Source organism: Nesoenas mayeri (assembly GCF_963082525.1).
Source record: "Nesoenas mayeri genome assembly, chromosome: 12".
NCBI classification, from domain to species: domain Eukaryota; kingdom Metazoa; phylum Chordata; class Aves; order Columbiformes; family Columbidae; genus Nesoenas; species Nesoenas mayeri.
In genome coordinates, this window is record NC_137547.1 from 6,083,634 (window position 1) to 6,094,915 (window position 11,282).

At 52.2% G+C, this 11,282-nt stretch overlaps 1 protein-coding gene across 1 annotated transcript; it reads right to left on the bottom strand.

The window, feature by feature from the left end:
- Positions 1–6,824: 6,824 nt before the first annotated feature.
- IRX3 (iroquois homeobox 3) lies at positions 6,825–10,086 on the bottom strand (the record flags this gene model as incomplete). Its single annotated transcript, XM_080352300.1, has 4 exons — positions 6,825–6,879; positions 7,591–7,657; positions 8,206–9,319; positions 9,871–10,086. The coding sequence occupies 4 exons, from the start codon at positions 10,084–10,086 to the stop codon at positions 6,825–6,827; spliced, it is 1,452 nt and encodes a 483-aa protein (XP_080208426.1).
- Between the last annotated feature and the right edge of the window lie 1,196 nt (positions 10,087–11,282).

The window sequence follows — 11,282 nt, forward strand, 5'->3', positions numbered from 1 at the left end:
TTACAAAAGCAATAATAGTAACTATAGATAAAATTTAAGGAGAAAGTGTCTGAAGTGGCTTTGCTGGCACAGCTACAGACCCAACTTTGTAATTCCTTAGTGAAAAAATGACTGCTGAATGTGAATAGTCGGTCTTTTACAGCAAAGGCCCAATCTCCCGTCATTTGGCCCCTCTCTGACTTTTTTTATTTTCTCAATAAGACGAGCTTTTGTGGCGATGTTCAGTATGGACAATCAGGACAGCCTTATAAAGGGATTGAGAAGGGCACACAAAGGGCTGCGGCAGCATCAAAGCCGGCCCGGCAGCACAATAGAGATGACATTTTTACATCCCAGGGCTGGGGCGGGCAGGGACTGAATACTGTGTCCATAGCAGTGTCAGTAAACAATGAGCAAAGTGGGAAAGGGGTGAAAACACAAGTCAAAATCTTTTTATTGAAGCCCCCTACACATTCATTGGGCATTTTCAGCCCTGCATTTGAAAGCTCTTCCATTTACTTACTCTCCGGATTCTCCTATTTAACTAACTGACTGATGATGGCTCCATTTTGATATCCGAAGAAAAGAATGGGAATTCTTCCTGATGTGAATATTTTAATTCATGAGATTTAATTGCATTTTATTGGCAGCAAAGAAAATATGAGCTGCGTGGTGCTGTTCTTAAAGGGACTCTGCCATCTTTAACACCACATTTAAGAACTCTGTTTAAGAAGCACCGGCCTTACCTGCAGTACCAGTCCTGCCTCTTGTTCTCAGAAGCAATGTTTTTATTTTAGTTTGCCACTTTCCTCCATTTAGTTTATTTATTTTTGTTTTGCATAACAAAACTAGGCTGGAGTGTTGTGTTATTTATGGCTGATTTCTCCTTCCACTTCTTGCACCCAAGCCCAAGGTCTCAGTGTGGTGCAAAGTGCCAGCAGGGTGAGTTTAAAAACGGAGGATTTGTAATATAATAACCCTGGACATTCCACCAATTCAGGTAACCTTAGTGACTACACCAGATGCCAGGAGGGCAGCTATGAGCACTAAAACTTGCTTTTCCTGGCTTTGTTTTTTTCCCAGGAATTACATTAAAACATTTCTGTTAGTATTGGGCTATGATTTAGTACACCAGAGGAAACCTGTCTATCAAGCATAAATTTCTGACATGGTCTTCTATAGGAACCGCTTGCAGAAGGCTCCATCTGAGAGCACCAGCACTCACACCGCTGTTCAATACCCATCTCGAGTGTCCTTTTTCATTAAATTATTTTGGAATGGGGCTCGTCTAATCTCCTAGTGAAGCTTGCGCTTTACCTCTCTTGGACGCACGTTAGACTGCAACAGAGCAAATTGATGTTTTACTCCTTGTATCTAATTTCACATTACATCTATGTTTTTAGGCACTTAAATTTTACTGCTAAGGTATCTTGAGTATTGCATAGTCCAGTGTGAATTATACTAACGATTGCTGAGAAATTCAATAGCGTGATTCATATATTTGAGAGAGACAGACATATTTTCTTTTCACTGTTTTGCTTGAGAATAAGTATAATATTAATGTATTAAAACCTCAGTTTTATGCATACTCAGTAAGTAATTTTATTCTAGCCTGGCTAGCTGGCCTACTGACATGCATTTTCACCACTGCTAAAAATAATGAGGAATCCAAGTGACACACATTTATGGCTAGGAGTGCCATCGGATCCCTTGACCTAATTGAGCATGCCTACACACCTTAGAGTGTTTTGCATAACCAACCTAGACAGCAGGAACATTTCCAACCAGATTGATTGACATATTTTATTTCTAACTTAAGCTTAATCATGACCAAGAATGATTCATTTATACCTTTCAAAGTTTAGGAATTGACACAGGAGACAACCAAGCTGCAGACTCCAGAGTAAGCAATCATGTAAAGGAAAAAATATATATTAATAGAGTTTATTAACCTACTTAGCTGCTGAGGTTGATGTAATAAAATGGATTAATTAGCTGGTAGGGGAGTTACTTTATTTTATAAATAAATGTCAAACTAGATTTTTTGTAGGAAAGGTTTTGTCCTAAATCACTTTTCCATTAAACATTTCTCAGAAGTCGTATACAAAACCTGGAAAAGGTACTGGGAGGTGCAGTTCGATTATTTTATTGTTTTTTTAATAAACCAGCTGCACAAGAGCTCATCTCCCAGCAATAAACAAATTGACTCTCAAACTGAGACAGTTCTCAGCTTTTAAGGCATAAACTGCCTTCAAATAAATATCAGTGGTTTCCACGCACCGTGTCTTAAACAGGAACAAAGCCTAATAGAATAGTCTGTAATAAAAGTGCTATTTCCAGCATGTGTGTAAGTGGCTGCTCTGCGCTGAAAATGTCCTTTAGCACTTTTTAACCATATTCTCTAGTGTGTCAGCAAAGAGACTCCATCAGAGTATTTAACATTGCTGGGAGCAAAGGAATAAAGTGGAGTCACTGTTGATTATTACTCATTAGCCACAAGGACATCCACTTAACATGTGAATAAATGAATGACACCATGTCCTAATGGAAATGGCCTCAGTGTACCTTTAAGCAAAATGTTGTTTAATATCTTCCATTTGCTGAATAGTAAAGAGGCCTGTTGGACATGCATAGTTAGCAAGCAGCCATTGTTGCTTTGTTCCAATTGCAGCATTTAATAAAAAAAAATGTTGTCTTTGACTGCAGCAAAGACGGGCCTCATGACTGCGGGTGGCAGCACGGCCTCATCCTCATGCTGCAAATTCACAATGTCACTGCCATCCTAAAGGGTTAATACCCATAAAGCAAATGAAGCCTTAGAAGGTACATGTTCTTCATTATTCTGCTTTACATTCAAACATATAAAACAAAGAACATCTGATATCTTTATTGGTTTTCTATAGATAAAACACAAGCAAGCTATAAGCCCTAATTTTCTTATTACCATTTGTTAACAAGGAAGATAACACCCTCGAAAGTACTTGATTAGGACTCCCTTTGATTTGTATCTTGTTATGATTTCCAGGGCATATATTTTTGTATTATTCCTTTAGTACACTGATAGTTCTGATCAAAGTGATAAAAAGAGGTATTTTTAAAGTGTAAATATTAACCGTACAGGTAAACCACATAAACCGAGCAGCATCTTGAACACTACCGTGCTGAAGCATGCTTTGGGAAACAAATCCTAGCTGAGGTATCCCTTGCTCTCGGGGAAGCTGGCAGGCTGGGCTGGAGGAGCCCTTTCGCCCTCAAACCCTTGCAGCAATAACTTGTATCATTCGCAACTTTTTCCCCCTTTTTTTTTTTTTTCCACAATATAGCTACTGAGAACAGCTGCAGGTATAACATTAAGTATATTTGCTATATCACATAGCTAAATACCAGTGATTAGAATCCGTACTGGAATACATCTGGGGATAAATCAGTTTTAACTAATGAAAACAACAGCAAGCGCTTTAGCTCACGTGAAAGATTTGGGGGGTTATTTTAACGCATGGTCTGTTGCCTGATTATGAAAACTGTGCTGAATCTCTTCCTCATTCTTGTAATTTTGCCTGCGTAACAGCGAGCTGTGCTGGAGACAGCTCGCTGGCGTTTCTCAGCTCCCAGGGCTTCCTCCTGTCTCGTCCCTGGGCTGCGATGGGCACTCTGGCTGCGGTGAATGGGAAGCCTGACACAGTCGCTACACCCAGCGCAGCTCCCAGCACAAGTGAGGCTGACAAGTTGGAAGTCTCTTTCTCTTGCCTCCTCCTCCTCCTCACCGGCGCTTCCTCCGGCCGGCCCCGCGCAGACAGGGAGCGAGCGGGGGATGATTACATCAATCAGTGTCAGGTCTGGGAGCTGTGATTTATGAATATGCATAATGAGCTCTCACCTTTGAGAAGGACTAGCTAGGGAGATAATTGATTAGACAGGAAAAGAGCAGCCAACAGTGAGGGAGAGAGGCCTCTCTGCGCCGTCTCGGGCAGGCCTGGCTGGGGCTCCAGCGAGGCTGTCACGCTGCGAGAGTGATTCTAAAAAAAAATATATGAGTAGGATTTTTAATGTTTTGTTGAAACACGCATAACAAAATGTTTCCTCACAAAATTAATAGGAATTTTCTCCACATTAAGGAAGCCAGGCAGGCACAAAGGCTGCTTTCCCCCTGCAGGGAAACCAAGTTTTCACTTCCAGAAGCCAAAGGGGCAGCTTTCCCATGGCTGCCACGCAGCCGCCGCTGCTGCGGGAGCATCCCCACGGTCAGGGCGAAGGGAGAGGGCTCTGCTGCGAAGGCAAAGGAGCCTTTAATGGAGGTGGAAAGCTGGGGACGCAATTGTTTCCTCATCGTGGTCTCATTATTTTCTTCCATCCCCTTTAAGCATCTCTCTGGCCACTGTGTGAAAGTTTCTGTGGAAAACGCACCAGGATGTCCAGAGGAAGGGGAGGTGGAAATTTGCCTCTAGCTTTCTCTCCCCCTACCCCTCCCATTTTACATGCCATTAATCTTTTTTTTCTTCAGCAAGAATCGAGTAGAGGAAAAAGCAGGGATGCAAAGTGTAGAAACACTGGGTAAAATTTACATGAGAAACAATCTGTTTTCTAACCACCCACCCACAGACTTTCCCCTCTTTTCAGGAGCCCATTGGAGCGAAAGAGGGGGAACAGTTTCTGGCAGAAGGACAGATCTGCGACGAGGCAAACGCTGTTTCCAGGGTGAGCTGTGACCAGAGAGGACGTATAGGGAAAGGAAAGGGATATGGGGGGAAGAAAGCAGAGATCGCAACACTGCCGCAAACCTTGCAGGTCCCATAATGCATGCCAGGAGGAATATTAATTGTGAAATATTAAAACACGTATATAAAATGCGTGTGCACACATGTGTATATATATATATAGTGTAAACATATATATACACATCTTATCACTTACAAATGCCTAGGATTTAAAATGTAGTTTATCGGCCTAGTGCAACCCAATCCTATAAATAATACATTCCTATCACTATGACCTCAAAATGTCAATACCACGCAGCCCTGCACATTTGCATATCTTGTACTGTCTAAACTTGAAGCATGTCAGCTATGTGCTTCTGTTTGTACTTTAACTTCATTTTAACTCTTGCTTGCTAGCTCTGAGCACCCTCCCCCCTCCATAGTGTCTGTCACCAAAATGAGAAAAGCACCAGCTATTTAATCACCACCTCAGTAATTATGCCATTTCCAGGACTGTAAGGAGAGGAAGGGTGAGGGGCACACTCCCACTCAACAGAGATGTTAAAGAAGTGCCTGGGAACAAAACTGGGAGGGGGCCAGCCCGTGGGCTCTACCTGCCCAAGCTGCCCCCTCCAGCTGGGGGGCGCGGGGATGGGCACGGCCATCTGCGGGCACCGATCCGACGGGTAATTGGGAAGAGGGGAGGAAAGGGGAGGTGGAAGAAGCTCCCGTCCCCCCCCCAAACAATCACCGTGGGATGGTTTTCATCTGACTGCGAAGCGGGAGGGGGCCGGGGCCGCTCTGAGCGGCCGGACCTCTCCCGGATCGGGCCAATTCTAAGCACTTTGCCGAGGAAACGAAGCTACAAGTTCTCGAGGCTGCGGATCGGCTTCGGCCGGGACGGAGAAGCTGCAGGTCCCGGAGCCGGAGCCCGGCGGGGCGGCCCGGGAGGGGCAGCGGGACGGGCAGATAGCCCGGCGCGGAGCGGAGCTCCCTGCTGGGTGTGCGCCGCCGCGCCTCGATTCTCAGTGCTGCCGTTTGGATCGGTAACTCTTGCTCTGCGGCAAATCCGCGGGAACGGGTTGCGGGGAGGGGGGGGATATCCCCAGCCCCGGCGCCCCCTCCCCGCGGTCTCGATCATCCTCTGTCTCTCTCAGCGGCACAGCGGGCCCGGGGGGAGCCTTCCCCCCCGCCCAAAACTGCCCCCTGGGACGCGCACGGTGGGGGAGGAGAAATAACGCAGCTCCGTTCCCGACCTGCTGCGACAATGACGACCCCTGAAGTTTCCTTTCAATTAACCCCTCCCGCGCTCGGCGCTACCACCGCGCTCCGAGGGGGCGGGGGATCAATAGCCGGCACCCGGTAATAAGGTCCTCGGGGGGCGATGGATCACCGCCGGGCCGCTGCCGGCTGCCCTCGGGCTCCCCCCCGGCGCCATCCCCGGCTTCCCTGGGGCAGGGCGCTGTCCCCAGATCTGCACACGGAGTCGCACTCCCCGCTCCCCCCGCCCCGCCTCCGGCACCACCGGGGCGGCGACGCCTGCAGGGGGCGCTGCGGCTCCAGCGTTGGGTCCTGCCGCGGCCGCCGCGGGAAGGGCCGCACGCCCGTCCGCCCGGCCCCGCCGCTGCCCCTGACCGGCCCGGCCGCACTGCCCGGCGGCGCCCGGACACCGCAAACACCCGCTCCGCCTCCGGGCGGCCCCCGCGGCGCCGGCCCGCGCTCCACCCGAGGATGCGCCGCTCCTGCCGCGGCCCCTGCGCGGCCTCGGCTGCCGCAGAAAAACAAGTCACCGGCGGGAACGGGAGGGGGTAAGGGTGGGAGAAAAAATAATTCCAGAGGTGGGAAAAGAGAGTGTAGTCAAAGTGGCAACAGTTTATTTATTAGCCAAAAATATATACTTTCTTGTACAATTTGGTTCACACATATGTACATTTTTACCGTATGTACAAAAACAAACAACAACAACAAAAAAATCGAAACACCTAATCCTCACTGGACTTCCAAAAACCTCACAAACTCTGCTAATCCAGATGATAATACAGAAGCGGGTATTTTTTTTTCCTTTTTAGTTTTAATATACAGACATGCTTACAAGTTGTAACTATACAGAGATTTCTTTTTACAATCATTACAACAACAATAAAAAATTAACTATGATGATGACAACGCCGATAGAACCATAGCGGCATCAAGTTGGTTCTGGGGCCTGGAAAAAAATGACACAGAAAAAAATATTTAATAGGATTTCTAGTTAGATTGTGCTGGCACAATATATTTAAGTGTATGTAGCACTACTTTTGTTGTTGTTGTTGTTATTTTTTTAAAAAATAGATTTCTAAATATAAAAAGTTTTCAGAGTGAGTTATAGGAAATTTATTTAGCTACGAAAATACCACGGGCCCGATCCTCGTGGTTTCAATCAATCAAAAGAGTAATTGATTTCAGCGACTGCTACGCCAGACTCGGGACAGCAAGGCTCAGTCTCTTAAGTTTTCATCCTAGCTGGGGGGTTTTATTTTAATTTATTGTTTTCCCACTGCCGCTGTATTTGTCTCTCACGTTCGGCGGCACCGGCGGCTGCTATTGGCGTCCCAGGCAGGCCGGGCCGGTGGTGCTCGGGGGAAAGGCCGGCACCGGCTGCTCCTGCCTGCCTGGCCAGAGCCGAGCCGAGCCGAGCCCGGGCACAGCAGCCGCACCGCCCGGCCCCACCACCGCAGCCCGGCCTGCCCTGGGCACCGCTCCCGAGCTCCGGAAGAGAGAACAGCAAAAATATATAAATATCAGAATAACCCACTACGCACGCAGAGGAAGAACAAGAAACCGCCCTGAAAAGGGCACTAAAGAAGCGGAGAAAATAAGCTAACCATTTACAACTCCCTCTATATATCCTTAGGAGACTGAGGAAGCAATCTCTTACCGCCTCTGCACTGGCTGGAAAGCTGTCTTTATTAACTTTTTCTCTACTTCCAAGGCACTAGATCGATCTAAAAAGAGAAGAAACAAAGGAAACAAAAAAAAAGTTCCTTTATAGCCCCCGTTTTATTTCCCCACATCCCTGAATTAAACCTCTAGACTTAAGATCTCTTCTTAGCAAGTTGCAAATACGACAAAACGACTGCTATGCTGCAGGAGTGACCGTCAAAAGGAAAACAAACCAGCCCCGGAGCAAGCCTTACGGCCGGGTCCTTCCCACAAAGACGATTTGAGCACCAACAACAACAGCAACAAAAATTATCTCCGTCGGAGGAAGGTAATTCTCGGGGTTTGAGACTAACCGGACGAGGAGGCCCCCCCACTGCCGCCGCCCCGGGGGCCCCGCGGCCGCCCGCCCGCCGCCACCTGCGCCCCGACGGCTGCGCCGGGCCGAGGGGACCGTGAGAAAACCGCGGGAATGTCGCCCCCCGGCCTCGGCCCCTCGCACAAGGTCCCGCGGGGCCTCCCGCGCCACTCCGCGCCGCACTGCGCAGCACCGCCGAACCCCCCGCGGCGGCCGTCGGCCCGTCCCGTCCCCGCCGCGTCCCTCAGCGGTCACCTGCTCCGGCGGGCTCCGCGCTCTGCGCCTGGTCCGCGGGCCGCGGGAAGGCGGCGGCGGCGGAGGGGGCGGCAGGGGTGGCCCCCAGCCCCAGCAGGTGGGGAGTGTTCAGTAAGGCCAGCGGGTGCGGGGCCGGGTGGTGGTGGGCCGGGAAGGCGCGGTTGGTCCAGTTGGGAAACTTGCCCAGGGGGCAGGAGGAGACGAGTCTGTGGGGTGGCGGGGGGGGCAGCGGCAGCGGCTGGGGGCCGGCCGCCGGCGGGGAGCCGCCGCCGGGGGACTTGCGGGGGTTGTCCGGGCTGGTGGCCGTCTCAGCCAGCGACCAGATCTTGGGCTTCGGCAAGGTGCCGGCCAAAGCGCCGTCCGTCGGAGAGGAGGCGGCGGAGGAGGAGGCGGAGGAGGGGGGCGAGAGGTGGTGCGGCGACGGCTGGAGGGGCGGCTTGAGGGGCTCCAGGCTTGCGGGGGTAGCGGTGGCAGGGGCGGGGAGCTCGCACTTGTGGTGGTGGTGGTGGTGGTGATGGTGGTGGAGGTGGTGGTGGCGGAGGTGGTGCGGCTCCCCCTCGGCGGCCTTGAGGTAGCGCTCCTCGGAGCCGGGCAGGTCCTCGAAGCCCTCGGAGCCCTCCGAGTCCGTCTTGGAGTCGGAGTGCAGGAGATCGGCGTCCTGCAGCTCGTCCTCCAGCTCGTCCTTGTTACTCTCGATGTTCTCGGTGTCGATGTTCTCCAGATCGATCTCCTCCTCGTCCTCCCTCTTGTCCTCTTCCCCCTCGTGGTCGCTCCCGTAGGAGTTGCCCTCCTCGTCCGTCCTGCTGCGGGGGGCCCAGGTCATTTTATTCTCCTTTTTAAGCCGCCGCCGCGCGTTGGCGAACCAGGTGGACACTTGGGTGAGAGTCATTTTGGTGATGATGGCCAGCATGATCTTCTCGCCCTTGGTGGGGTAGGGGTTTTTCCGGTGCTCGTTGAGCCAGGCCTTCAGAGTGCTGGTGCTTTCCCGGGTGGCGTTCTTGGGCCGCGACGGGTCCCCGAACTGGTACTGCCCGTAGGGGTAGAAGGCAGGATGGTGGTGGGGGAAGGCGGCGTGCTGCACCCCCGGGCTCTCCTTCAGCTCGTATTGGGCGCCCTGCAGCGAGAGGGAAGGGGCGGCCCGGCTGAGACGGCGCGGCGGGCCCGGCCCGGAGCCCCTGCATCCCGCCGCCCCGCTGCCGTTACCGGGAGCAGAACTCGTTCGACACCAGCGCGGCGGCCGGGCCGACCTGCCTTCTCGCGCCGCCGCGCTCCCCAACCCCGGCCCCGCCGCGCCGGACACTCTCCGGCCCCGGCAGCCCCGGCCCGGCCGAGGCGGGCGGCCAGTGCCCGCGGGGTGCCCGGGCGGGAGGAGCGGCTCCCCAGGTGCGTGTGCGCGGAGGGGCCACCGGCAGCCGGGGCCGCTCACTGCAGCCGTCAAGCCTTGCGGGAGGAGCTGGGGGAGCCGCGGGGTCGCCGCTCCAGCCCAGCACCTCTGCGGCAGCGCTCTCGGGGCCGGGCGGCGATAACGCCTCGTCTCCACTGACAGCCCTCCCGGCGTCTTCCCCTGCGGCCCCCCGGACCGATCCCCAGCGCGAACGGCGCCCCGGCCGGCCCCATCCCGAGCGTCCCGGGCAGCGAGCGGAGGGCCCCGGAGGGGCCTCTTACCAGCTGGGGGAAGATGGGCAGCTCGGCGGCGTAGGGCAGGAAGGCTCCGTAGCCCTGGGCGGCGGCGGCGTAGGGCGCCCCGTACATGGAGGAGAGCACGTTGGAGAGGGTCCCGGACGGGGCCAGCTCGGGGCCGCCGCGGGAGCCGCCGCTCCCCGGGCGCTCCGCCGGGTAAATCGGCCTGATGTACTGGTAGCCCAGCTGGGGGAAAGACATGGTGGGGGAGCGGGGGCAGGGGAGGGGGGAAGGAGGAGGAGGAGGGGGGGGAGAAGAGAGGAAGAAGGGAGAGAAAGGGGAGAAAGTAGCAGGGCCGGGAGCGGAGGAGGGAGTCGGGTCTCTCGCCCTCGCCGGCCGCCCGCACTTTCAGCGCCTCCCGCAAACTCCGGCAGACATGGGGGGGGAGCTGGGGGTGCGCGGAGGCCGCGGGCTCCCTCCTGTCCTCGGCCGCCGCGGTAAACGATCCGATCGCTTCTTTCTTCTCTCACTTTTCCTATTGATCTGAGTGGACCCAGGTCAGGTCCTAACAGATTGCCTGAGATTATTGGGACTCCGGGCTCTGATTGACATTTCTAGTCTCTCGCAAGCCCCTCCTATTTCTTTTAAGTCTCTCTCTCTCCCTCTGCCTCCCTCTCTCTCTCATGCCCAGAGCTCGCTCTCGCCGGGTTTGTCACTAGCTGCTTTTTTTTTTTTCTTCCCTAAATCTGTTTACTGACGTCGCGATCTTTTATTTGAGTTGCTTTCAAATCTCGTTTTAGCGATCGCCAATCAGTTGTGTGTTTTACAAAGGTTTAACCCTGCCTCATGGTATTCTAATTATATAGAGATAGATTTAGATATAATTTCTTTCATAGCCCCCCTCTCCCCCGGAGCATAGGAAGCCAGAGTGTCAGCTGTGAGCGGCACACGAGAGGGACAGGAAAAAGTTGTGACATTTAAAAATAAAGGCTCCCCCCCCGGCCCAGTGCTCCTTTTCAGGTTTTCAAATTTACAGCCTTTCCTTGCCCGGGTTCATTTTGTTTTCTTTATTAAGATATTCACTCCTTCCCTTCCCCCTCTCCAGCCCTGGCGAGGGTTACATCTCCTAATATAGATTTAAAAGTCTATTAGATTTTTTCTTTAATTTGCATTTTCAGAGCTATCTTGAAAAATTTCCGAGTGTACTGAATCTTTAAGTTGTTCTCTACATTTTGTCTGGGCTAACAGTGGGCAGATACAGTGGAAAAGCTAAGTTAATTTTCCTCCTAATAAGGGACTTCAAAGAGTTGTAGGTCACAATTTTACATCAAAGGCAGAAAAGAAGGCAAATTAAAATCTTAACAAAGGAGAGACGGGAGCAGCCCTCTGGGCCATTAGTAAATAAGTGGTGTGAAAAAAGGGACAATGACAGGCACTGGAATTAAACTCATTAACAC